This window comes from Macaca nemestrina, chromosome 17, assembly GCF_043159975.1.
Source record: "Macaca nemestrina isolate mMacNem1 chromosome 17, mMacNem.hap1, whole genome shotgun sequence".
Taxonomy (NCBI): Eukaryota; Metazoa; Chordata; class Mammalia; order Primates; family Cercopithecidae; genus Macaca; species Macaca nemestrina.
Window position 1 is genome coordinate 7,803,950 of NC_092141.1, and position 27,501 is coordinate 7,831,450.

General features: G+C 51.4%; 2 protein-coding genes across 5 annotated transcripts; one reads left to right on the forward strand and one right to left on the reverse strand.

Moving 5' to 3' along the window:
• Window positions 1-2,145: 2,145 nt before the first annotated feature.
• LOC105473653 (spermidine/spermine N1-acetyltransferase family member 2) lies at window positions 2,146-3,777 on the reverse strand. The gene is made up of 6 exons (XM_011727570.2): window positions 3,503-3,777; window positions 3,277-3,328; window positions 3,057-3,140; window positions 2,857-2,958; window positions 2,667-2,707; window positions 2,146-2,526 (listed from the first exon to the last, which is right to left on the reverse strand). The coding sequence occupies exons 1-6, from the start codon at window positions 3,566-3,568 to the stop codon at window positions 2,359-2,361; spliced, it is 513 nt and encodes a 170-aa protein (XP_011725872.2). The 5' UTR covers window positions 3,569-3,777; the 3' UTR covers window positions 2,146-2,358.
• A 1,196-nt stretch (window positions 3,778-4,973) lies between these two features.
• Window positions 4,974-11,064, forward strand: LOC105473662 (sex hormone binding globulin). Of its 4 annotated transcripts, none has more exons than XM_011727584.3 (9): window positions 5,498-5,709; window positions 7,788-7,961; window positions 8,097-8,188; window positions 8,362-8,551; window positions 8,882-9,043; window positions 9,271-9,430; window positions 9,561-9,697; window positions 10,438-10,645; window positions 10,889-11,064. In XM_011727584.3, the coding sequence occupies exons 2-9, from the start codon at window positions 7,851-7,853 to the stop codon at window positions 11,035-11,037; spliced, it is 1,209 nt and encodes a 402-aa protein (XP_011725886.1). In that variant the 5' UTR covers window positions 5,498-5,709; window positions 7,788-7,850; the 3' UTR covers window positions 11,038-11,064. The 4 variants fall into 4 exon arrangements, with proteins under 4 accessions (XP_070938398.1, XP_011725886.1, XP_070938399.1 ...); XM_011727581.3 differs by having other exon boundaries at window positions 5,520-5,709; window positions 8,353-8,551; XM_071082297.1 differs by lacking the exons at window positions 5,498-5,709; window positions 7,788-7,961 and adding an exon at window positions 4,974-4,995 and having other exon boundaries at window positions 8,353-8,551.
• The last annotated feature ends 16,437 nt before the right edge of the window (window positions 11,065-27,501 follow it).

Sequence of the window (27,501 nt, forward strand, 5' to 3'; positions counted from 1 at the left end):
CAATCTCGGCTCACTGCAACCTCTACCTCCTAGGTTCAAGTGATTCTCCTGCCTCAGCCTCCTGAGTAGCTGGGATTACAGGCATGCACCACCAAGCCCAGCTAATTTTTGTATTTTTAGTAGAAACAGGGTTTCACCATGTTGGCCAGGCTGGTCTCAAACTCCTGACCTCCGGTAATCCACCCACCTTGGCCTCCCAAAGTGCTAGGATTACAGGTGTGAGCCACTGTGCCCAGCCATTTTCTGTTTTTTGAGAGAGTCTCCATCTGTCACCCAGGCTGGAGTGTGGTGGCACAAACTCAGCTCACTGCAACCTCTGCCACCTGGGTTGAAGCAATTCTCATGCCTCAACCTCCCAAGTAGTTGGAATTACATGGGTGCCACCACACCCAGCTAATTTTTGTATTTTTAGTAGAGATGGGGTTTCTACATGTTGGCCAGGCTGGTCTCGAACTCCTGACCTCAAGTGATCTGCCTGCCTCCCGAAGTGCTGGGATTATAAGGATAAGCCACTGCACCCGGCCTAATTTTGTAGAGATGTAGTCTTGCCCATGTTGCCTAGGCTGGTCTTGAACTCCTGGCTCAAGTGATCCTCCACCCTCAACCTCTCAAACTATTGAGATTTTTTTTTTTTTTTTTGAGATGGAGTCTTGCTCTGTCACCCAGGCTGGAGTGCAGTGGCCGGATCTCAGCTCACTGCAAGCTCCGCCTCCCGGGTTTACACCATTCTCCTGCCTCAGCCTCCCGAGTAGCTGGGACTACAGGTGCCCGCCACCTAGCCCGGCTAGGTTTTTGTATTTTTTAGCAGAGACGGGGTTTCACCGTGTTAGCCAGGATGGTCTCGATCTCCTGACCTCGTGATCCGCCCGTCCTGGCCTCCCAAAGTGCTGGGATTACAGGCTTGAGCCACCGCGCCCAGCCTTTTTTTTTTTTTTTTTTGAGACTGGGTATTGCTCTGTCACTCAGGCTGGAGTGCAGTGGCGTGGTCTTGGCTCACTGCAACCTCTACTTCCTGGGATCAAGCGATTCTCGTGCCTCAGCCTCCCCAGTAGCTGGGCCTAGAGTACCATGCCATTGTGTGTTGGCTTTTTCTGTATTTTTGGTAGAGACGAGATTTTGCTATGTTGGCCAGACTGCTCTTGAACTCCTGGACTCAAGCAATTTACCAGCCTCCCAAAATCCAAAATGCTGGGATTACAGGCATGAGCTTTTTTTTTTTTTTGAGATGGAGTTTTGCTCTTGTTTCCCAGGTTGGAGTGCAGTAGCATGATCTTGACTCACTGCAACCTCCATCTCCCAGGTTCAAACGATTCTCCTGCCTCAGCCTCCCGAGTAGCTGGGATTATGGGCGCCTGCCACCATGCCTGGCTAATTTTGTATTTTTAGTAGAGATGGGGTTTTGCCATCTTGGTCAGGCTGCTCTTGAACTCCTGACCTCAGATGATCTGCCCGCCTCGGCCTCCCAGAGTGCTGGGATCACAGGCATGAGCCACTGAGCCCGGCCAGGTGTGAGCTTTTGTCGGGCACACCAGATTGAGAATAAAGACTGTTGGGCTGGGCACGGTGGCTCCCGCCTGTAATCTCAGCACTTTGGGAGGCCGAGGTGGGCTGATAAAAATACAAAAATACAAAAATTAACATGTGGTGGCAGGTGCCTATAATCCTAGCTACTCAGGAGGCTGAGGCAGAAGAACCGCTTGAAACCGGGAAGCGGATGTTGCAGTGAGCCAAGATCCAACCATTGCACTCCAGCTTGGGGACAAAAATTAAAAAAATTAAAAATAGACTTTGGACTGGGCGCAGTGGCTCACACCAGTAATACAAGCACTTTGCGAGGTTGAGGCGGCCATATCACAAGATCAGGAGTTACAGACCAGCCTGGCCAGCATGGTGAAACACCGTCTCTACTAAAAACACAAAAATTAGCCAGGCATGGTGGTGTGCACCGGTAGTACCAGCTATTCGGGAGGCTGAGGCAGAAGAATTGCTTGAACCCATGAGGCAGAGGTTGCAGTGAGCTGAGTTCACGCCACTGCACTCCAGCCTGGGGGACAGAGACTCTGTAAAAAAAAAAAAAAAAAAAAAAAAAAAAAAAAAAAAGAAAGAAAATAAAAAAGAAAAGAGAAGAAAAGACCCAACGCCACATCAGGTCATGCAATTCATATTTATTTTTCACCCTCAACAAGGAAGAAAGGTCTCTCCCTCAATTCTGCTCTTCCAGTACTTGAGGATAGGCACCCTCAACCCTCCTTCCTCCAGGGAGGCCTCAGCGTCAGTGTTTGTGGAAATAGTTTCTGAAGAGTGCTTGAGCTGGTGGGGTAGGAGAAACTCAAGAGAGAGATCCCCCTGGGGATGGTGTCACTTTCCTGCCAACTTTCTCATCGCCTCTCCTTCAAAGCGGAAGAAGTGCCAGCCCTCAGCTTCCGTCAGATCTTGGGCTCCTAGGGCCTTGTACAAGTCCATGGCCCTCTGGTTCCAGTCCAGGACAGCCAGGCGGAATTGGGAGCAGCCCTTATCCAAGGCCACCTGTGGGAGAAAACATCACTAACTTTTCTGGGGTCAAAAAAGGAAAAGGTTTTCTCCCTCCCTCATTCAACCCGGGTCCTCCCCCTCCATATACCCTTGCTTCTTTAGGTCCTCACTTGTCACCCCCACCCTCTCCTCACCTCAGCCACCTTTTTGATTATTTTGGAACCAATCCCTTGACCTGTTATGGAGAGAAAGAGGCAAAAAATATCTATTGTTTGAGCTGAAGGGAATCAGAAAAGGACACAGGCTGGGATCTGGGGACTGGAGATGATGGTGGGGTGTGTGGGGTGCTTCGTTCCCACTCCCGCCTCAGCTTCTGCCCAGTACCCCGATATTCCGGCATCACATAGATATCCTCCAGATAAATGGTGCGTCCCTTCCATGTACTGTAGATGAAGTAGTATATTCCATAGCCCACCACGCAGGGCCCTGAGAGAGAGAAAAGAGGAGTACGGCTTCTGGGAGCCTGTGGGGAGACCTCTGAGGCCGGCTGGAGAGGTGGACTTCTAAGGCCCAGCTGCTCTTACCCAGTAGCTCCCCGGACGCTGGAAGAATCTCTGCTACCAAACAGTGATAGAAAGGATTCTCTCCAAAGCCATCTGCTCTCAGGGCTGCCGAGATTGGAGTTGTGACAAAGAGATAGAGAAAGAGGACCTGGGTCTATGCCCAGCCTGGAGCTGTCGCCTGGGGAACCCATCCCTCATTTCCTCCCCAGCCTCCGCCAGAACCTGGGCGCTGAGTCCCCACCTTCTTCACTGATCTTCACCTGATCCGAGAGGTTTTCGAACTCGGCTAGTTCCTAAGGCGTGAGTACGGAGGCTGGATTTGGGCAGAAGGGCCCCGCTGCTCCCCGAGCAGGGTCCCAAGGCGAGCCCCTCCCCCCGCCCCCGCCTCCTGCGCCCCCGCTCTGGCCGCGTCACTCTGACCCCCTGGTTTCCGGCCTTCTCCCCTCTCCCCTCTCTCCTCTCTTCACCCGAATCAGCCTCAGGATATCTCCACAGTCTCCCCCCTTGGCCTCTCGGATCCGCACGGAAGCCATCCGGATCCCCACTGTCTAGGACCAAAGTCTCACAGCCCCGCAAACGGCAACAAGACCCTTTAAAGGGCCTACAAGCTTGGATCCTGAAGAGCCTGGGAGAGCGGGGTGGCGGGAGTGGCCGGGACGGCGGGGTAGCAGCAGCCTGCGAAGTGGGGCTGGGATTCCGGTGCCGTCAGGACGGAGAGAGTGGGCCAGCGAGGAGGTCCTCACTGCGGGGCAAAGCCCCACCCCCTCGAATTCTGTCGCAGCAGGGGGCACAACCGTCAGCCAATCAGCTTGGAGAACAGGCGCCGCCCCGCCCCCCCAAGTCCCACCCCCGACAGCTGGATCTTGTGACTGGGCCCCTGGGTAGAGGTCAAGGTTGGAGTGTGGCGGCTTCCTTGAGGTTGTGTGGGTGTCCCAACCTTGATCGAGTTACCCTGCGGTTCAAAGGCTCCCCGGCAGTGCTTTTTAAATTGACGTATGTGGTGATAACCTGCTTTAGCCTCAGGCTCACTCACCCCCCCAGACCCTGGGTAAGCCTTAAGACCCTCAGCTCTGAAAGCTGTTTCCTGCAGCTCTTGAGTAGGATGAAGTGTTACCTCTTGAGGACATATGCATTTTTAAAAATGTTTTGTTTATTTATTTATTCGTTCGTTTGTTTGTTTTTGGAGATCGAGTCTTGCTTTGTTTCCCAGGCTGGAGTGTAGTGGCGCGATCTCTGCTCACTGCAGCCTCTACCTCCCGAGTTCAAGCGATCCTCCTGCCTTAGCCTCTGGAGTAGCTGGGACTACAGTCGCGCACCGGCACTCCCGGCTAATTTTTTTTTCTTTTTTAGAGACGGTCTCATTCTGTTGCCCAAGTAACACAGTGGCCTGATCATAGCTCATTATAGCCGTAACTTCCCGGGCTCAAGCGATCCTCTTCCCCTCAGCCTCCTGAGTAGCTAGGACCACAGGTGTGCACCACTATGCCTGGCTAATTTTTTTTTTTTTTTTTTTTTTGGTAGATACGGGATCACGCCATGTTGCCCAGGTTGGTCTTAAACTCCTGGCCTCAAGCAATCCTCCCACCTCAGCCTCCCAAAGTGTCAGGATTATAGGCATGAGCCACTGCGCCTGGCCTCCCAGCACCCCTTGCAATGCCAACACGAGGTGGCAACTTGTTCTGTCGGCTGAGGGATGAGCCTGCCTCAGTCTTGGATCTGGTACAGCTCAGTTCAGACATTTGAGGTCTTTGCCTGGGTCCCAAATATGACCCACAAGGTTGTCCCTTGCTCTTCTTTTCCCTATATTCCACAGGGCAGAGCCAAGACTCCAGCCCACTGAGGGTAAAGGTCATCTTGGGCCCACCCATTCCCCAAGGAGTAACTTCTGCTGACCAGAACACTCATGAAGGGTCTTGGAGTGGCTGAGGCTTATCACCTTATCGACCCAACACCACGTCAGGTCATGCAATTCTTATTTTTCACCCTCAACAAGGAAGAAAGGTCTCTCCCTCAATTCTACTCTTCCAGTACTTGAGGATAGGCACCCCCAACCCTCCTTCCTCCAGGGAAACCTCAGCGTCAGTGTTTGTGGAAATAGTTTCTGAAGAGTGCTTGAGCTGGTGGGGTAGGAGAAACTCAAGAGAGAGATCCCCCTGGGGATGGCCTCACTTTCCTGCCAACTTTCTGGTCGCCTCTCCTTCAAAGCGGAAGAAATGCCAGCCCTCAGCTTCCGTCAGATCTCCGGCTCCTAGGGCCTTGTACAAGTCCATGGCCCTCTGGTTCCAGAGGGAGTGGCGGGGGGCGGCGGGGTAGCCGCGGCCTGGGAAGTGGGGCTGGGATTCCGGGCAGTCCAGGCGGAGAGAGTCCTCATGGCCGGGCAAAGCCCCACCCCCTCTAATTCTGTCGCAGCAGGGGGCACAACGTCAACCAATCAGCTTGAAGAACAGGCGCAGCCCCGCCCCCCCAAGTCACACCCCCGATAGCTGGATCTTGTGACTGGGCCCCTGGTAGAGGTCAAGGTTGGAGTGCGGCGGCTTCCTTGCGGTTGTTTGGGTGTCCCAACCTCGATCGAGTTACCCCGTGGTTCAAAGGCTCCCCGGCAGTGCTTTTTAAATTGACGTATGCGGTGATAACCTGCTTTAGCCTCAGGCTCACTCAGCCCCTGAGACCCCGGGTAAGCCTTAAGACCCCCAGCTCTGAAAGCTATTTCCTGCAGCTCTTGAGTAGGATGAAGTGTTACATCTCGGCGGCATTTGCATTTTTAAAATGTTTTATTTATTTATTTATTTATTTATTTACTTTTGGAGATGGAGTATTGCTTTGTCGCCCAGGCTGGGGTGCAGTGGCGCGATCTCCGCTCACTGCAGCCTCCACCGCCCGAGTTCAAGCGATCCTCCTGCCTTAGCCTCCGGAGTAGCTGGGACTGCAGTCGCGCACCGGCACGCCTGGCTAATTTTTTTCTTCCTTCCTTCCTTCCTTCTTTCCTTCCTTCCTTCCTTCCTTCCTTCCTTCCTTCCTTCCTTCCTTCCTTCTTTCATTCCTTCCTCCCTCCCTTCCTTCCTTCCTTCCTTCCTTCCTTCCTTCCTTCCTTCCTTCCTTCCGACGGATTATCACTCTGTCACTCAGGCTGGAGTGCAGTGGTGCGATATCGGCTCACTGCAACCTCTCCCTCCTGGGTTCAAGCGATTCTCCTGCCTCACCTGCGGAGTAGCTGGGATTACAGGCATGGGCAACCACACCTGGCTAAGTTTTGTATTTTTAGTAGAGATGGGGTTTCACCATGTTAGCCAGGCTGGTCTGGAACTCTTGACCTCAAGTGATCTGCCTGCCTCAGCCTCCCAAGGTGCTAGGATTACAGATGTGAGCCACGGAGCCCGGTCTGTCATTTGCATTTTAAAATGGGTCACGGGGTGGCGCAGTGGCTCACGCCTGTAATCCCAGCATTTTGGGAGACAGAGGCAGGTGGATCACATGAGATCAGGAATTTGAGACTAAACTGACCAACATGGTGAAATCCCCTCTCTACTAAAAATACAAAAATTAGCCAAGTGTGATGGCGTATGCCTTTAATCCCAGCTACTCGGGATCCTGAGACAGGATAATTGGTTGAACCTGGGAGGTGGAGGGTACAGTGAGCCGAGATTGTGCCATTGCACTCCAGCCTGGGCAACAAGAGCGAAACTCCATCTCAAAATAAATAAATAAAATAAAATGGGTCAGGGAGGGTTGGGCCTTGTGGCTAACGCCTGTAATCCAAGTACTTTGGGAGGCTGATGTGGGCGGATCATTTGAGGTCAGAGGTTTGAGACCAGCCTGGCCGACATGGTGAAATCCCCGTCTCTACTAAAAATACAAAAAAATTAACTGGGCATGGTGGTGCGTGCACCTGTAGTCCCAACTACTCAGGAGGCTGAGATAGGAGGGTCGCTTGAGAGGGTGCCTCGAGAGGCAGAGGCAGCAGTGAGCCGAGATCACGCCACTGCACTCCAGCCTGAGTGACAGAACAAGACTCTGTCTAAAATAAAATAAAATAAAATAAAATAAAATAAAATAAAATGGGTCAGGGAGTGGGTGATGAATTTCTACTGCTAGACTGTTTAGGCCCCGTAATAAATGGATAAGGGAAGATAACTGGGAGGCGGGGGTAGGTCCCTTCTTAATATTCACTGAATCATACACACAGACAATACCTTCCTGGCAGACAGGCTTCAGAGGCCTGGGAAAAGACTGGGGGAGGAGTTCAGACCAGATGCCAGGCACTGTGCCTGCATTTTCTCAATGAACCTTCTTTCACAGTCACCCTGTAAAGTATTATTTTCCTCATTTTACAGACAAGAACGCTGAAGCACAAAGGTGAAGTGACTTGCCCAAGGTCACTCAGCTAGAAATTTAGGATTCCATTATCTCATTTCTAGTCCTGATACAGGATGCTACTTGGGACGCAGGGCAGGACTGTTTTTAGACCACAGGCCTGTGAATACAGCCTCCCCACGTGGACGGAAATCTTGGAGGACCTAGACCAGGCCCTAGAGGAGGAGAGGGGAGATGGAATATCCTCTCCCAATTCAGAAATTTTCTAGGCAGTGGAGGATGATAGTGGAGGGGACTCTGTCCTTCACCCCATTGATCCCCAGAGGGGTGGTAGCTGGGTCTTGTGACTGGGCCCCTGGGCAGGGGTCAAGGGTCAGTGCCCCTGTTTCCTTTACCCCCTCCCTCCGGGCAACCTTTAACCCTCCACCGCCTACACACAAGGCTGCCTGCCTCTACACATTCTCCCAAGAGTTGTCTGAGCCGCCGAGTGGACAGTGGCTGATTATGGAGAGCAGAGGCCCAATGGCCACCTCGCGCCGGCTGCTGTTGCTGCTGTTGCTACTACTGCATCACACCCACCAGGGATGGGCCCTGAGACCTGTTCTCCCCACCCAGGTGCAGGAGCGGGACACGGCTCTCAGTCCATGGAGTCTTCCCTTCTCTCCTCCTCTGGCCCTGTAGCAGGGCCTCTCCCTCTGTCTGTCTCTGACATGTCCCTACTCAGCCTTGTTTGTTTTCTCTTTCTGATAGAGGGCCCAGGACCCTCCGGCTGTCCACCTCAGCAATGGCCCAGGACAAGAGCCTGCCGCTGTCATGACCTTTGACCTCACCAAGATCACAAAGTATGGGGTTGACCTAGCCCTTGACCCAGTCCCCTGGCTCTGCCCCATCTCCATCAGCTGTTCTCTTTTCCCTGTCTTCCTTTCCTTATCTGTGAACACCGTGTCCCCCAAACCCTCACTGGCTCTCAAAGGGCACATGACATACACAATCTTTTCCTTCTGAGTCCTTCCAGAACCTCCTCCTCCTTTGAGGTTCGAACCTGGGACCCAGAGGGAGTGATTTTTTATGGGGATACCAACCCTAAGGATGACTGGTTTATGCTGGGACTTCGGGACGGCAGGCCTGAGATCCAACTGCACAATTACTGGGCCCAGCTTACGGTGGGTGCTGGACCACGACTGGATGACGGGAGATGGCACCAGGTAAGCTAGCTCTGGTCCTCAAGGGAGGGATGTCTGGAGCTGGTCTGAGGAAAGGGAACGAAACCAAGTTATTGGGCATCCCTTTACCACTGTCATCTCATTTAATCCACACGAACTCCCACAAAGTAGCTATTCTTGGCCCCATCTTTTCTGATGGGAATTCTAAGGCTCAGTCAGTACATAAGTGACAAGACCTGACTGACCCACGGCCAAGGATGCTAGCTGCTTCTTTAAGGCATGTTCTTTCCACTATAGTACTAGGTTGCCTCACAGGAAGGTGGCAGAGACAGATCCCAGGGTCCTCTGATTCTGCTTCCCACCTTCCTGCAGGTGGAAGTCAAGATGGATGGGGACTCTGTGCTACTGAAGGTGGATGGGGAGGAGGTGCTGTGCCTGAGACAGGTCTCTGGGCCCCTGACCAGCAAACGCCATCCCATCATGAGGATTGCGCTTGGGGGGCTGTTCTTCCCCGCTTCCAACCTTCGGTTGCCGGTAACTACATCCCAGGGGTGGAACCCTAGCCAAGGCTCCATAAAGCACTGCTGGGTGGGTGGCCATGGGAATCTAAGTCCAATATTTTAGGGAGAGGGGATGGGTTGAGAGCTGCAAGAGGGAGGCCAAATGCTCGGAAGAGAGTAAACTGAGGGCAGAGTGGCCAGGACTGGGGCTCCGATGCCCTGATTTCTACATCCCCATATCTTACCTCTGTCACACTCCAGCTAGTTCCTGCCCTGGATGGCTGCCTGCGCCGGGATTCCTGGCTGGACAAACAGGCCGAGATCTCAGCATCTGCCCCCACTAGCCTCAGAAGCTGTGATGTAGAATCAAATCCCGGGATATTTCTCCCTCCAGGGACTCATGCAGAATTCAATCTCCAAGGTAGATTTCCTTGGAGTGTGTTTTTCCCACCCTGGTCAGCTCAGCCTGCCTCTGTCTCCCTCCACCACTGGCCCCTTTCCTCCTTGAAGCTCCAGCTTTGAGGCCTCAGGATAATCATTTCTCCCCACAGACATTCCCCAGCCTCATGCAGAGCCCTGGGCCTTCTCTTTGGACCTGGGACTCAAGCAGGCAGTAGGCTCAGGCCACCTTCTTTCTCTTGGGACACCGGAGAACCCATCTTGGCTCAGTCTCTACCTCCAAGATCAAGTAAAGGGGGACAATGGGGCGCTGCCTGTATTCAGTGGAGCCTGGAGCAATGAGGGAAGAGGGGAGTCCAAAATGTCAATATTAGGAAGACTTCCAGCCGAGGGAACATAGCAAGACTCTGGCTCCACAAAATTGTTTTTCATTAATAATTAGCCAGGCATGGTGGTGCATGCCTGTAATCCCAGGTGCTGGAGGCCAAGACCAGAGGATCACTTGAGGCCAGGAGTTTGACATCAGCCTGGGCAACATAGCAGAGACCTCTGTCAAAAAAAAAAAAAAAATTAGCCAGGCATAGTAGCACATGTCTGCTGCCCTGGCTACTTAGGAGCCTGAGGCAGGAGGTTTACTTGAGCCCAGGAGTTTGAGGCTGCAGTGATATATGATGGTGCCACTGCACTCTGACCTGGACCACAGTGAGACCCTGTCTCAAAAAAAATAAAAATAAAAATAAGGTTTACGGATGGCACTCAGGTGGGTGGTAGGGGCAAGGGACATATCTTGAAGCTGCCCACAGCAAGCAAACAGTTTTGACTTAGACTGTTTATTTACTTGGGGTAGGTGTGGTTTCAAAAAGGGTCAAGCCAAAAAAAATTAGGGCAGGATTTAAGTGGTGAAAATGGCCAGTAGGTGGAGGCATAGCGAAGAGGCAGAATTACGGCAGCTAGGGGTGAGGCCACAGGCAGTAGTCCCTGCTCATTCTTCCCTCCCTCTCTATCGTCCCTTTCCCACACACTCTGCAGAAGGTGGTGCTGTCTTCTGGGTCGGGCCCAGGGATGGATCTGCCCCTGGTCTTGGGACTCCCTCTTCAGCTGAAGCTGAGTATGTCCAGGGTGGTCTTGAGCCAAGGACCAAAGATGGAGGTCCTTGCCCTGCCTCCCTTAGGCTTGGCTTCCCTCCTTAACCTCTGGGCCAAGCCTCAAGGGCGTCTCTTCCTGGGGGCTTTACCAGGTAAGAGAGAATGATGTTCAAGTTCATGAGCACACCATTGGAAACAGCTCAAGGGAGGGGGCACATTTTGAGGGGAAGGAAACCTCTGGGAGGGAAGAAGAATAGGCCACAAGAAGAAGATAGCGGGCAGTGGGAGGTAGTGCTTCTGAAAACTCAGGTTGGAGGAGTGGAAAAGTGGGGAGAAGATTCTGAATCTGAGCCACCTTACTCTTCTAATGCCACCTTTGCACTATCTCCCTCTAGGAGAAGACTCGTCCACCTCTTTTTGCCTGCATGGCCTTTGGGCACAAGGTCAGAGGCTGGATGTGGACCGGGCCCTGAACAGAAGCCATGAGATCTGGACTCACAGCTGTCCCCAGAGCCCAGGCAATGGCACTGACGCTTCCCATTAAAGCTCCACCTAAGAACCCCCTTTGAAAGTTACTTATTATTCATTTATTCAACAAATATTCACTGTGCACTAGTAACGTACCAGGCACTGTGCCAAGCATTGAGTTGTCTTGATGAGCACAAACACTCTGGTTCCTACCCTCTTGGTGCCCACAGTCCCATAGGGAAGCAGACATCCATCAAAGACTAACTAATAAGTGGATAGTTGGAAGCACTGATAAAGGAGAATCGGAGAGTTGTGAAAACATGGAGACTGGCCGCGAGCAGTAGCTTACGCCTGTAATCCCAGCACTTTGGGAGGCCGAGGCAGGCAGATCACGAGGTCGGGAGATCGAGACCATCCTGGCTAACGTGGTGAAACCCCGTCTCTACTAAAAATACAAAAAAAATTAGCCAGGTGTGGTGGTGGGCGCCTGTAGTCCCAGCTGCTCAGGAGGCTGAGGCAGGAGAATGGTGTGAACCCGGGAGGCAGAGCTTGCAGTGAGTCGAGATAATGTCACTGCACTCCAGCCTGGGCGACAGAGCAAGACTGTCTCAAAAAAAAAAAAAAAAAAAAAAGAAGAAAAGAAAAGAAAAATAAAACATGGAGACTAGGAGGCCTTAGTCTGAACGTCAAGGAGAGGTTCTCTGAGGAAATGAGGACTTCTTTTTTTTGTTTTGTTTTGTTTTGTTTTGAGACAGAGTTTTGCTCTTGTTGCCCAGGCTGGAGTACAATGGTGTGATCTTGGCTCACAGCAACCTCTGCCTCCTGTGTTCAAGCGATTCTTTTGCCTCAGCCTCCCGAGTAGCTGGGATTACAGGCGTGCACCACCACCCCCGGCTAATTTTTTGTATTTTTAGTAGAGATGGGGTTTCACCATGTTGGCTAGGCTGGTCTAGAACTCCTGACCTTGGGTGATCCTCCTGCCTCGGCCTCCCAAAGTGCTGGGATTACAGGCGCGACCCATCGCGTCCGGCTGGAAATGAGGACTTCTTTTTTTTTTTTTTTTTTTTTTTTTTTTTTCTGAGACGGAGTCTCGCTCTGTCGCCCAGCCCAGGCTGGAGTGCAGTGGCGCGATCTCGGCTCACTGCAAGCTCTGCCTCCCGGGTTCACGCCATTCTCCTGCCTCAGCCTCCCGAGTAGCTGGGACTACAGGCGCCCACAACTGTGCCCGGCTAATTTTTTGTATTTTTAGTAGAGACGGGGTTTCACCGTGGTCTCGATCTCCTGACCTTGTGATCCGCCCGCCTCGGCCTCCCAAAGTGCTGGGATTACAGGCGTGAGCCACCGCGCCCGGCCAGAAAATGAGGACTTCTTAGGCTGAGATCCCAGCAAAAACCCCGACAGACAGACATACTCTGGATACAGGTCACTTTCTGGAAGCCAGGACCCACCTCGTTCCGCAGAAGTTACTCCCTTTGAGACTCCAGTTTCCTGCCTCTGTGGCTGGTCCAGAGGGATCAGGAGGAAGAAAAGAGATGGGATTTTGACATCTCAGTCATCTGGTCCTTGGACTGGCCATTGCTGCCCAGGGAAGGAGCAGCAGGGGGCGTGAGAGGGTCACAGACAGATGCGGGTAGGGGTTCTGGAAAAAGGGGTGGAGGCAGGGAGAAAGAGAAAGGGAGGAGAGCACAGGGAGAAAGTCGCCTCTCTCTCCTAGTCTTGGTCCACTTGCTGCGTTCACAGACGAATTTGTCTCTACTCCATTAAGCAAGAACTGGCTTGTGCTGGTCCCAGCTGGGAAAAACAGACAGATTCGGGACTATCTCTGCCCTCAAAGAATATGGTGACCCAGCTCTCAACCACAGACCTCTGGAGAATGCTGGTGCCCCAGCATCCCTCCCTGGGGAACCTTCGTGTCCAAGCCGCTAGCCCCCACCCCCTCCCCAGCTTCCAGTCTTCAGCCCCCTTAGGAACCCCTGTGTCCTAGTCCAAAGCTCCCAGCCTACTAAGGAGCCCTGGGGCTCAAGCCCTCCATCCTCTTTCCTCTCAAGAACCATTAGGTTAGCCAGGTGGGTTGGTTCACACCTTTAATCCCAGCACTGTGGGAGGCCGAGGCGGGCGGATCACCTGAAGTCAGGAGTTTGAGACCAACCTGGCCAACACAGTGAAATCCCATCTCTACTAAAAATGCAAAAATTAGCCGGACATGGTGGCGGGTGCCTGTAATCCCAGCTACTCAGGAGGCTGAGGTAGGAGAATTGCTTGAACCCAGGAGGTGGAGTTTGCAGTGAGCTGAGATCACGCCACTGCACTCCAACCTGAGTGACAGAGTGAGACTGTGTCCAAAAAAAAAAAAAAAAAAAAAAAACTTAAAAAGAACCATTAGGTTAAAGCATACCTCATCTCTAGACCCCATGAGAATCCCAGTACCCAAGCCTCCTAGTTTCTTACAAGAATCTTTTCACCAGTAACCCAGGCAGCAGGCTGAGTCACTCACTGGAGCTGCTGTCCCTTTCTGCAGGGATCAGCCAGGACCTAAATGACCCCGGGGTAAGGAGGCCCTGGGGAGTCTCTAGGGTAGAAGACACAAATCCCAAGCCCCACTTTGTACCTCTCCTAATCTTGACCCTATAGGCTCTCTCAGGATCTACAACTGCCTCCACCCAGCCAGCAGGGTTTATAGCGGAGCCTTCAGCATGGAGAGGGCATCAAATTTAACTCTGGCCCCTTGTTGATGTTGAGGGTTAACCTAGGCCACCTGAGCATCTGCTTAGTACCAGGCGCTGTTCTAGATACTGAGGATTTGTTGGTGAAAAGGACAATCAGGCCGGGCATGGTGGCTCACGCCTGGAATCCCAGCACTTTGGGAGGCCGAGGCGGGCAGATCATGAGGTCAGGAGATCGAGACCATCCTGGCTAACACAGTGAAGCCCCATGTCTACTAAAAATACAAAAAATTAGCCAGGCGTGGTGGCGGGCACCTGTAGTCCCAGCTACTTGGGAGGTTGAGGCAGGAGAATGGCGTGAACCCGGGAGGCGGAGCTTGCAGCCAGCGGAGATCACACCACTGCACACCAGCCTGGGCAACAGAGCGAGACTCCATCTCAAAAAAAAAAAAAAAAGAAAAGAAAAAAAGAAAAGGACAAATACCATCCCCACTCTGATGGAACTTATAATATAGTAGAGGGGAAGTAGACACAAACAAGAACACAAATAAATAAGCAGGATTATTTCAGATAGTGCTCAGAGCAATAAAGGGAATAAAATCCTGTAATATAATAGGAGGGGGAGGGGAGGGGCAACATTAGCTGGGTGGTCAGGGAAGTCACTTGAGCAGAGACCTGAATAATGAAAAGAAGTCATCCTGTGGAGGCCTGTGGAGTGCGAGCCAGCAGGGAGGGGGGTTAAAGAGCCCGGATGCACCTGGGTACCCACCAAGGGGATTGTTCCAAGTGCCAACATCCTGACCTTTTGTCCCTGGAATCTCCCCGGAGCTGGCTTTTCTCTCCTCCCTCCACCCCACCCTCTCCAGGACACTGGGCCCCCAACCTCTCTATCCCCAGCCTGCCCTAGATTCCAGGATTCCTGATTACCATCCAGAGCTGTCTACACTCTTTCATTAAGACCGACTTCGCTTTGACATCGACTTTGCCAGGCCCCCACCAAGGGCACCTACGATGCCTGCCCAGTGTCCCCTGCCTTCCCCACATCCCCAAAAACTTTTCAGAGCTTGGCAGCACACCCTGAAGCCTCTGGGCCTGATCTACCCACTCACTCCATCCTACCCACTGCCTCTCTCTCTCTCTCCCCCTCCTTGCTGCCCACCTCCCCCACCAAACTTTCTTTCAATTAACATGTATTGGCTGCTGATACATTGGCCAAACACTGTGTAGTCCACCACAGGGAATCTAAAGATGAATAAAACTTGGTACTGGCCCTGGAGAACTAGGGTCTTTTTTTTTCTTTTGAGACAGAGTCTCGCTGTTTCGGTCAGGCTGCAGTACAGTGGCACGATCTCAGCTCACTGAAACCTCCATCTCCCAGGCTCAAGCATTCTCCTGCCTCAGCCTCCCAAGTACATGGGATTACAGGCATGCGCCACCACACCTGGCTAATTTTTGTATTTTTAGTAGAGACAAGGTTTCACCATGTTGACCAGGCTGGTCTCGAACTCCTGACCTCAGGTAATCAGCCTGCCTCGGCCTCCCAAAGTGCTGGGATTACAGGCGTGAGCCACCGTGCCCGGCCTTTTTTTTTTTTTTCTTTTGTCTTGCTCTGTTGCCCAGGCTGGAGTGCGATGGCACGATCTTGGCTCACTGCAACTTCTGCGTCCTGGGTTCAAGTGATTCTCCTGCTCAGCCTCTCAAGTAGCTGAGCTTACAGGCATGCACCAACACGCCTGGCTAATTTTTGTATTTTTAGTAGAGACAAGGTTTCACCATGTTGGCTGGGCTGGTCTCAAACTCCCGACCTCAGGTGATCCGCCCACCTTGGCCTCCCAAAGTGCTGGGATTACAGGCATGAGCCACCATGCTCGGGCAGAACCAGGGTCTTGAGAGAGAGAGACAGACATGTGAAATGCTTTAGCAGAGGTATCTGAGATGCCAAGGAACCTGGTTGCTAGTTCTACTATGGACCATCAAAGAAATGAGTTATGACTGGACAAGGTGGCTCATGCCTGTAATCCCAGCACTTTGGGAGGCCAAGGTGAACGGATCACCTGAAGTCAGGAGTTTAAGACTGGCCTGGCCAGCATGGTGAAACCCCATCTCTACTAAAAATACAAAAAATTAGCTGGGCATGGTGGCAGGCCCCTGTAATCCCAGCTACTGGGGAGGCTGAGGCAGGAGAATCCCTTGAACCCGGGAGGCGGAGGTTGCAGTGAGCTGAGACTGCACCACTGCACTCCAGCCTGGGCAACAGAGTGAGACTCTGGAACAAGAAAACAAAAAAATAAAAAAACCAAAATGAATGAGTTGTTAGATGTGTGAAGTTGAACAAATGACTAAACCTCTATTACTGTTTCCCCATCTATAAAATGGGAAGTTTATCTTAGAAGGTTGCTGTGAAGATTTGATGAAATCATGTAGACATTTTATTTTATTTTATTTTATTTTTATTTTTTTGAGACGGAGTCTCGCTCTGTCGCCCAGGCTGGAGTGCAGTGGCGCTATCTCGGCTCACTGCAAGCTCCGCCTCCCGGGTTTACGCCATTCTCCTGCCTCAGCCTCCCGAGTAGCTGGGACTACAGGCGCCCGCCACCTCGCCTGGCTAATTTTTTTTTTGTATTTTTAGTAGAGACGGGGTTTCATTGTGTTAGCCAGTATGGTCTCGATCTCCTGACCTCGTGATCCGCCCGTCTCGGCCTCCCAAAGTGCTGGGATTACAGGCTTGAGCCACCGCGCCCGGCCTTCATGTAGACATTTTAATGTCTAGCATAGTGTTTGGCATACAGAAAGTACTCAATATATGATATATATATATCTCAATATATATGAGAAATGTCATTCTTATTAATCTCACACATAGTTCTTGACATATTAGTCTGAGCCTGCTGTGTATGAAAGATGAGGGAGGGCGTGTGATGTGGCTGAACCATGGGCAGGCTGAGATGGAGTGAGGGCAGATGGGGGCTCCTTGGGCTATGTGGCCTTGTGTGTCCTGCTGAGTAGTTGGAGCTTGATCTGGTCAGTGAATAAACTTTATCTTGTTATCTATTCTTCTTTTCCTTCTTCTTCTTTTTTTTTTTTTTTTTTTGAGACGGAGTCTCATTCTGTTGCCCAGGCTGGAGTGCAGTGGCATGATCTCGGCTCACTGCAACCTCTGCCTCCCAGGTTTAAGAGATTCTCCTGCCTCAGCCTACCAAGTAGCTGGGATTACAGGCGCCCACCACCACGCCCAGCTAATTTTTTGTATTTTCAGTAGAGACGGGGTTTCACCGTGTTAGCCAGGATGGTCTCAATCTCCTGACCTTGTGATCTGCCCGCCTCCTCCCAAAGTGCTGGGATTACAGGCGTGAGCCACCGTGCCCGGCCTCCCTTTTTTTGTTTTTGAGACAGGATCTCATTCTGTTGCCCAGGCTGGAGTACATTAGTGCAATCATGGCTCACTGTAGCCTTCTGGGCTCAAGTAATCCTCTCACCTCAGCCTCCCCAGTAGCTGGGACTACAGGCGTGCACCACTATGCCTGGCTAATTTTTTCTTTTTTTTTTTTTTTTTGAGACCGTGTCTTGCTCTGTCACCCAGGCTAGAGTGCAGTGGTGTGATCTCTGCTCACTGCAATGTCTGCCTCCTGGGTTCAAGCAATTCTCCTGCCTCAGCCTCCTGAGTAGCTGGGATTACAGGCGTGATAAATTTTGTATTTTTAGTGGAGATGGGATTTCACCATGTTGGCCAGGCTGGTCTCGAACTCCTGACCTCAGGTGATCCGCCCACCTTGGCCTCCCAAAGTACTATGATTACAGGCGTGAGCCACCATGGTCAGCTAATTTTTGTATTTTTAGTAGAGATGGGGTTTCTTTTTCTTTTTTTTGAGACAGAGTCTCTCTCTGTAGCCCAGGCTGGAGTGAAGTGGTACTATCTCGGCTCACTGCAAGCTCCACCTCCTGGATTCACGCCATTCTCCTGCCTCAGCCTCCCGAGTAGCTGGGACTCCAGGCGCCCGCCACCACGCCTGGCTGATTTTTTTGTATTTTTAGTAGAGATGCGGTTTCGCCGTGGTAGTCAGGATGGTCTGGATCTCCTGACCTCATGATACGCCCGCCTTGGCCTCCCAAAGTGCTGGGATTACAGGCGTGAGCCACCACGCCCGGACAAAATGGGGTTTCACCATGTTGGCCAGGCTGGCCTCGAACTCCTGACCTTAGGTGATCCACCCACCTCGGCCTCCCAAAGTGCTGGGATTACAGGTGTGAGCCACCATGTCTGGCCCATCTTAACCTTCTTCTTTTTTTTTTTTTTTGAGATGGAGTCTTGCTGTGTTGCCCAAGCTGGAGTGCAGTGCTGCGATCTCGGCTTACTGCAACCTCCGCCTCCCAGGTTCAAGCAATTGTCCTGCCTCAGCCTCCTGTCATCTTAACCATTTCTTTTTTTTTTTTTTTTTTTTGGGTCGGAGTCTCGTTCTGTTGCCAAGGCTGGAGTGCAGTGGCGCTATCTCGGCTCACTGCAAGCTCCGCCTCCCGGGTTTACGCCATTCTCCTGCCTCAGCCTCCCGAGTAGCTGGGACTACAGGCGCCCGCCACCTCGCCTGGCTAGTTTTTCATATTTTTTAGTAGAAACGGGGTTTCACCGTGTTAGCCAGGATGGTCTCGATCTCCTGACCTCGTGATCCGCCCATCTTGGCCTCCCAAAGTGCTGGGATTACAGGCTTGAGCCACCATGCCCAGCCCATCTTAACCATTTCTAAGTGTACATTTCAGTGGCATTAACTCCATTCACGATGTTGTGCAACCATCACCACCATCCATTTCCAGAACTTTTTTTTTTTTTTTTTGAGACGGAGTCTCGCTCTGTCACCCAGGCTGGATGGAGTGCAGTGGCCGGATCTCAGCTCACTGCAAGCTCCGCCTCCCAGGTTTACGCCATTCTCCTGCCTCAGCCTCCCGAGTAGCTGGGACTACAGGCGCCCGCCACCCCGCTCGGCTAGTTTTTTTTTTTTTGTATTTTTTAGTAGAAACGGGGTTTCACTGTGTTAGCCAGGATGGTCTCGATCTCCTGACCTCGTGATCCGCCCATCTTGGCCTCCCAAAGTGCTGGGATTACAAGCTTGAGCCACCGAGCCCGGCCAGTCATTTCCAGAACTCTTTTCATCTTTATAAAACTGAGACTCTGTCCCCATTAAACAGCACTTTTCCATTCTCTTCTCCCCCCATATCTTTGTTTCAGAAGTCTTCTCTCTCCTTGTTCTTGTCTTTGCAAACACCCATTTTGTTGGGAACCCAGACCTCTAAGTCCCTGGAATTGCATGAACTGAGGGGAAGGAGATCGACAGGTACAGACCTCAGGATAAAGTTTAGATATGAGAGAGAGAGGCTCTCATGCCCTGGTTCCCTTCTGGAGATGCTGGTGGGAAAGGTGGGCTCCAGGAAAAGGCTGGAGGTTTGTAATGGGTATTTTCCCAGAGATTTTTTAGATCTCCCCTTTCTCAGCCTGTTTCCCTCAGAACACCAATGTTGCATTTAATGCTGAGGCCCCTCCCTCCTCCTCCATCCCCTCCTCCAAACCTGCAGAAGACAGCAAGGAAGGGAGCAACAGGTATCTCATCCTTACTCCATAAACCCCCTACGGTGCACAGAAGATATTTCTTTCTTTCTTTCCAAGTGAACATGGGGTACAGGGCAGAGACTGAGCCAGGAATCCGGAGGCCACCCCTGGCTGTGTTTGCTAAGCTTTATGTCTTGAGGATCGGACCAGGTCTCATCTTTCCAAATGGAGGCTGGGCCACTTCAGTGCTTCTTGCCTGAGGAAGGAAAGAGCAAGTTGCTTCTGAGGTTCCCTGCAGAAGGAGCCTTTCCATGTTCACGCCCAGTTCAACCAGAAACTATCTTTGGTAGCTCTATGGGTTTCTTGAGTTTGAAGAAAGAGTAAATAGTCCAAGACAAAGGCCTGTTCTCAAAGAGCTTAGAGTGCTTAGAGTCTAGTTTAAGAGATGAAACATGCACAAGAGTTTTCTTTTCTTTTCTTTTCTTTTTTTTGAGACAGAGTCTCGCTCTGTCACCTAGGCTGGAGTGCAATGGTGCGATCTCGACTCACTGCAACCTCCACCTCTGGGGTTCAAGTGATTCTCCTGCCTCGTCCTCCTGAGTAGCTGGGATTACAGGCGCACGCCACTACACCCAGCTAATTTTGTATTTTTAGTAGAGACAAGGTTTCACCATGTTGGCCAGGCTGGTCTCGAACTCCTGGCCTCAGGTGATCCACCTGCCTCGGCCTCCCAGAGTGCTGGGATTACAGGTGTGAGCCACCGTGCCTGGCCAAGAGTTTTCATCCAGTTACTCAAGACAGAAACTTAGACATCAGCTTTGATTCTTATTCATCCCCATTGTTCACTCTACTTCCAAAATAGGTCCTGAACCCATCCTCTTGTCTCCATCTGCAACTTGCTACTCTGGTCTAAGATAGCCACATCTCCCACCTGGACTGCTTGCTGAAAAGCTTTCCGAACTGGTTTCCTTGATTTGCGTGGTCTGCTCTCCACACAGTAGCCATGGTGATTTTCTTTTTTTCTTTATTTATTATTATTTTTTTGAGACGGAGTCTCTCTGTGTCGCCCAGGCTGGAGTGCAGTGGCGTGATCTCGGCTCACTGCAAGCTCCGCCTCCCGGGTTAATGCCATTCTCCTGCCTCAGTCTCCCAAGTAGCTGGGACTACAGGCGCCTGCCACCACGCCTGGCTAATTTTTTGTATTTTTAGAAGAGATGGGGTTTCACCATGTTAGCCGGGATGGTCTCAATCCCCTGACCTCGTGATCTACCTGCCTTGGCCTCCCAAAATGCTGGGATTACAGGCATGAGCCACCGCACCCAGTCTCTTTTTTCGAGACAGAGTCTCGCGGTGTTGCCAAGGCTGGAGTGTAATGGCACGACCTTGGCTCACTGCAACCTCTGCCTCCTGGGTTCAAGTGATTCTCCTGTCTTAGCCTCCAGAGTAGCTGGGATTACAAGTGCCCACCACCACTCCCGGCTGATGTTTTGTATTTTTAGTAGAGATGGAGTTTCACTATGTTGATCAGGCTGCTCTTGAACTCCTGACCACATGATCTGCCCGCTTCGGCCTCCCAAAGTGCTGGGATCACAGACGTGAGCCACTGTACCCAGCTGCCCAGCTAGTTTTGTATTTTCAGTAGAGACAGGGTTTCACATGTTGGCCAGGCTGGTCTGGAACTCCTAACCTCAAGTGATCCGCCCGTCTAGGCCTCCCAAAGTGCTGGGATTACAGGCATGATAATTTTTGTATTTTTAGTATAGATGGGGTTTCGTCATGTTGGCCAGTCTGGTCTTGAACTCCTGACCTCAAATGATCTGCCTGCCTGGGCCTCCCAAAGTGCCGAGATTATAGGCATGAGCCCCCGCGCCCAGCTGATTTGCATTAAATATAATCATGTCACTCTCCTTCCTGAAACCACAGAATTGTTTTCACGGTGGTTGGATTAAAATCCAAACTACATCCACTACATGGGATATGACGTCAAAAATATCCAACCATTTTCTTAGGCCTACAAGGACCCTTTATGGTTTGGCCCCTGCCTAGCTCTTTAATCTCTTACTCTATTCATCTTGCCTTTGCTCATTAAAGCCCAGCCTTTGCATTTCCACTTCCTTCTTCCTGGAAATCTCTTCCCTTACCTCTCAGACCTCCTTTTGGGTGTGTAAGTCTTACATGGACAGTCATTTCCCTCACAGGAGTTCAAGGCTGCAGTAAGCCACAGTTGCATCACCGTACTCCAGCCTGGGCGACAGACAGAGACTGTCTCAAAAAAAAAAAGTTCTGGCCGGGTGTGGTGGCTCATGCCTGTAATCGCAGCACTATGAGAGGCCGAGGCAGGTGGATCACCTGAGGTCAGGAGTTCGAGACCAGCCTGACCAACATGGTGAAAAACCGTCTCTACTAAAAATACAAAAATTAGCTGGGCGTGGTGGCGCACGCCTGTAATCCCAGCTACTCAGGAGGCTGAGGCAGGAGAAGCACTTGAACCCAGGAGGCGAAGGTTGGAGTGAGCCAAGATCATGCCATTGCACTCCATCCTGGACAACAGAGACTCCGTCTCAAAAAAAAAAAAAGAAAGAAAAAAAAGGCTAGGTGCTGTGTCTCACGCCTGTAATCCCAGCATTTTGTGAAGCCGAGGCGGGCGGATCACGAGGTCAGCAGATTGAGACCATCCTGGCTAACATGGTAAAACCCTGTCTCTACTAAAAATACAAAAAAATTAGCTGGGCGTAGTGGCACGCACCTGTAGTCCCAGTTACTCAGGAGGCTGAGGCAGGAGAATCGCTTGAACCCTGGAGTCGGAGGTTACAGTAAGCCTAGATCATACCACTGCACTCCCGCCTGGGTGACAGAGAGAAACTCCGTCTCAAAAAAAAAAAAAAAAAAAAAAGTTGCCATCTCAGTAAGGCCACTCCTGACCATCCAGGCACTCTCTGGTACATTAGCCTGTTCTATCTTTCCTGCATAATATTAACATTATTAGGCCGGGTACGGCGGCTCATGCCTGTAATCCCAGCACTTTGGTAGGCCAAGGTGGGTGGATCACCCAAGGTCAGGAGTTCAAGACCAGCCTGACCAACATGGCAAAACCCCGTGTCTACTAAAAATACAAAAATTAGCCAGGCGCGGTGACAGGTGCCTGTAATCCCAGCTACTCAGGAGGCTGAGGCAGGAGAATCTCTTGAACCCAGGAGGCAGAGGTTGCAGTGAGCTGAGATTGTGCCATTGCACTCCAGCCTGGATGACAAGAGTGAAACTTCATCTCAAAAAAAAAAAAAAAAAAAAAAAAAAGGTATGCATCGAATGCATGAATGGGAGTTGGGGCTGGCCTCTGAAGGGTAGGTAGTCTTCCAGGACAAAGAAATGAAATGCACAGAGGTGTGAAGTCAGGAGTAAGCGCAGTCTACCCCAGGAGTGCGTGGCTTGGCTCCAGGAGAGGACTAGTCGGGGACTAGTGGGAAAGGAGGCTGGGGACACAGGATGGGAGTAGACTGCAGAGTATCCTGCAGGTTAGACTGAAGAATCAGGACTCTATCCTGCAGGGTAATAAGAAGCCACTGAAGAACTTTCAGCTGAGGAGTGGCCTAATTAAAGCTGTATTTTGAGAAAATTAGTCCTGAGTCTGCTGCAGAATAGACTGAAGCAGGGCCAGCTGCATAATTGTCAGGACCCAGTGCAAAATGGAAATACAGGGACTCTTGTTCAAAACCTAGGGGGAAAAGTGCCCTTAGAGGCACTAAAATATAATTTTTTTTTTTTTTTAGACAGAGTCTCACTGTGTCACCTAGGCTGGAGTGCAGTGGCATGATTTCTGCTCACTGCAACCTCTGCCTCCAGGGTTTAAGCGATTCCTCCCTCAATCTCCCGGGTAGCTGGGACTACCACCACCCCCGGCTAATTTTTGTATTTTTTTGTAGAGACGGGATTTCACCTTGTTGGCCAGGCTAGTTTTGAACTCCTGACCTCAAATGATCCACCCACCTTGGCCTCCCAAACTGCTGGGATTACAGGTGTGAACAACCGCACCCGGCCTAAACTATTTTCCTTTCATCCATAGTTCTTTCAACTTCTCATGGTTTTTTGTTTTAGAGACAGGGTCTGGCTATGTCACCCAGACTGGAGTGCAGTGACGTGATCTTGGCTCACTGCAACCTCCACTTCCCAGGTTCAAGCAATTCTTCCGCCTCAGCCTCCTGAGTAGCTGGGATTACGGGCATGAGCCACCATGCCCGGCTAATTTTTGTATTTTTACTAGAGACAGGGTTTTGCCATGTTGGCCAGGCTGGTGTGGAACTCCTGGACTCAAGGGATCCACCCACATCAGCCTCCCAAAGTGCTGAAATTACAGGTGCGAGCCACAGTACCCAGCACGTCCATGAACGACCTTCCAGTCTCAGCCTCTGGGTAGCTAGGGCTGCAGGCGCATATCACCATGCCTGCCTTTCTCATGGTGTTTTTTTCTTTGCTATTTCATGTTTAAATGTTTTTTGTTCGTTTATTTGTTTATTTTTGAGACTCCCTCTGTCGCCCAGGCTGGAGTGCAATGGTGCGATCTTGGCTCACTGCAACCAAAATAGAATTATTTTTCTTTTTTCTTTCTTTCTTTCTTTTTTTCTTTTTTTTTTTTTTTTTTGAGACGGAGTCTCGCTGTGTCTCCCAGGCTGGAGTGCAGTGGCGTGATCTCGGCTCACTGCAAGCTCCGCCTCCCGGGTTCACGCCATTCTCCCGCCTCAGCCTCCCAAGTAGCTGAGACTACAGGCGCCCCCCACCACGCCCGGCTAGTTTTTTGTATTTTTAGTAGAGACGGGGTTTCACCATGTTAGCCAGGATAGTCTCGATCTCCTGACCTCGTGATCCACCCGCCTCGGCCTCCCAAAGTGCTGGGATTACAGGCTTGAGCCACCGCGCCTGGCCTCTTTTTTCTTTCTTTTGAGATAGTCTCTTGCTCTGTCACCTAGGCTGGAGTGCAGTGGTGTGATCATAGCGATCCAATCCTCCCAGCTCAGCCTCCTAAGTAGCTGGGACTAGAGGTGGCTACTAGTCTAACCTGGCTAAAATGCCTGACTAATTTTTAAATAAGTTTTTCATAGAGATGGGGTCTCGCCAGATGGGGTCAAGCTCAAGGCTTGTCTTGAACTCCTGGGCTCAAGAGATGCTCCCGCCTGGGTCTCTCAAAGTGCTGGGATTACAGGCAGGGGCCATTGTTGTTGAGGTTCCTTGCAGAGGGAACATTTCCATGTTCATGTCCAATTTAGCAGTTGGCCACGCTCAGTCTCACGTATTCAGTTGTAGACATAACATGCTTACCTTGTACTCATTTGGAATCTGGCTGAACTCCCACACGTTGTAGGTCCCCCAGAATTCTGTGCTCGTGGTGCATCTGGAACGCTGTGTGAATGGGACGTATCTCCTCGCTCACAGGCATGCGCCAATGCTCCACTGGATGTCACTTACAAAGCACAAATTCAAAGATAGAACTATGAAGAATTTCAAGACAGCGATGGCATTCAGCTCCATAAATGTTTGGCGGGGAAAGAAAAGCAATAGCATAGTTTTATTTTTATTTTTATTTTTATTTTTTTATTTTATTTTTTTTTTTTTTGAGACGGAGTCTGGCTCTGCCGCCCAGGCTGGAGTGCAGTGGCCGGATCTCAGCTCACTGCAAGCTCCGCCTCCCGGGTTCACGCCATTCTCCTGCCTCAGCCTCCCGAGTAGCTGGGACTACAGGCGCCCGCCACCTCGCCCGGCTAATTTTTTGTATTTTTAGTAGAGACGGGGTTTCACCGTGTTAGCCAGGATGGTCTCGATCTCCCGACCTCGTGATCCGCCCGTCTCGGCCTCCCAAAGTGCTGGGATTACAGGCTTGAGCCACCGCGCCCGGCCGTTTTATTTATTTTTAATTAATTTATTTATTTATTTTTTGAGACGGCATCTTGCTCTGTTGCCCAGGCTGGAGTGCAGTGGCGCCATCTCGGCTCACTGCAAGCTCCGCCTCCTGGGTTCAAGCCATTCTCCTGCCTTAGCCTCCCCAGTAGCTGGGACTACAGGCGCCCACCACCACGACCGGCTAATTTTTTTTTTGTATTTTTAGTAGATGCGGGGTTTCACCATGTTAGCCAGTATGGTCTCGATCTCCTGACCTCGTGATCCGCCTGTCTCGGCCTCCCAAAGTGCTGGGATTACAGGCGTGAGCCACCGCGCCCGGCCAATAGCAGAGTTTTAAACCAAACAACTATGAGCATGGGCCTTGCATGACTGTGGAGGTCCCATGTCAGGAAGCTGGCCTTGGACTGGAGGGAGTGGGTTTGAGGACGTGGATGACAGTTTGTTTTTTTTTTTTTTTTTTTTTTTGAGACGGAGTCTCGCTCTGTCACCCAGGCTGGAGTGCAGTGGCCGGATCTCAGCTCACTGCAAGCTCCGCCTCCCGGGTTCACGCCATTCTCCTGCCTCAGCCTCCCGAGTAGCTGGGACTACAGGCGCCTGCCACCTCGCCCGGCTAAGTTTTTGTATTTTTAGTAGAGACGGGGTTTCACTGTGTTACCCAGGATGGTCTCGATCTCCTGACCTCGTGATCCGCCCGTCTCGGCCTCCCAAAGTGCTGGGATTACAGGCTTGAGCCACCGCGCCCGGCCTAGGATGACAGTTTGGATGTGAGGTGTTGAGAACTTGGGCTAAGGATTTAAGGTAACAGTTGAAAGGAGAAGAAAAACCTCTCCCAAGATTTGAAGAAAGATTAAAAGAGGTGGAGATAATGATTATTTTTCTTTTTTCTTGAGACAGAATCTTGCTCTGTTGTCCAGGCTGGAGCACAATGATGCAATCTTGGCTCACTGCAACCTCCGCCTCCTGGGTTCAAGTGATTCTCCTGCCTCAGCCTTCTGAGTAGCTGGGGTTACAGGCTCCCACCACTGTATTCGGCTAATTTTTGTAGTTTTAGTAGAGACGTAGTTTCACCATGTTGGCCAGGCTGGTCTTGAACTCCTGAGCTCTGGTCTGGAACTCCTTTGCTTAGGTGATCCGCCAGCCTCAGCCTCCCACAGAGCTGGGATTACAGTCATGAGCCACTGGGCGTGGTCAAGATAATGATTTTCTTTTTTTTCTTTTTTGAGACGAAGTCTTAGTCTATTGCCCAGGCTGGAGTGCACTGGTGCGATCTTGGCTCACTGCAACCTCCACCTCCTGGGTTCAAGCTATTCTGCCTCAGCCTCCTGAGTAGCTGGGATTGCAGGTGCACACCACCACACCCTGCTAATTTTGCTTTTTTTTTTTTTTGAGACAGAGTCTCATTCTGTTGCCTAGGCTGGAGTGCAGTGGTGCAATCTCGGCTCACTGCAAGCCTAGCCTCCCAGGTTCACGCAATTGTCCTGCCTCAGCCTCCCAAGCAGCTGGGACCACAGGTGCCCGCCACCATGCCCGGCTAATTTTTTTGTATTTTTAGTAGGGACAAGGGTTTCACCATGTTAGCTAGGATGGTCTCGATCTCCTGACCTCATGATCCACCTGCCTCGGCCTCCCAAAGTGCTGGGATTACAGGCATGAGCCACCTCGCCCTGCTTAATTTTGCATTTTTAAGTAGAGATGGGGTTTCACCATGTGGGCAAGGCTAGTCTCGAACTCCTGACCTCATGATCTGCCCGCCTTGGCCTCCCAAAGTGCTGGGATTACAGGCATAAGCCACCGTGCCCGGCCTGAGATAATGATTCTTAGCGCGTGGTATTTAGAGGCAAGTGTACTCCCCTCCTAGACTGTGATCCCTGTGAGAGTGTAACCTCTCTGGCCTCCCCAGGGCTACAGTACACAGTCTATAGAGGTGCTCAATAAATGTTTGCTGACCCAAGTAGACATATAAGGATGGGAGTTCAGACGTCGGGGTGGGGCTGCCAGGAGGCAGAGAACAGAAGTAGACCTGGCTGCAGGGCTGGGGTCTCAGGGCAGTGCTGGGGACTGGGAATGTGGTGTTGAGAGGGCTTCAGGGAGACGTGATGGGAAGGTGGGGAAGACTCTGCACGTGGACAGACCCAGGTGGTGTGGACAGGGGCTGTGAGATTGGAGAAGGAGGCATCTGGGGGACTGGTAGCGGTTCCCAACAGGGGAACGTCCCTCTGAGGGTGGCCTTTATCCATCTCTGCGTGGCCTGTCCTAGCTTCCCTCGGCCAGCCTCGCGGCTGGTCTCTTCGTTCTCTTTCTTGATCTCTAGCTCTTTATTCCTCTGACATTCTGCCCCATCTGCTCCTGGACTCTTCCACCGCATGTATATCTTACTCTCTTTCTAACTCCCTGCCTGGGGCCCCCACCTTTGAGCATATATCATCAGCTTCTCTCTCTGTCGTTGCGTTTC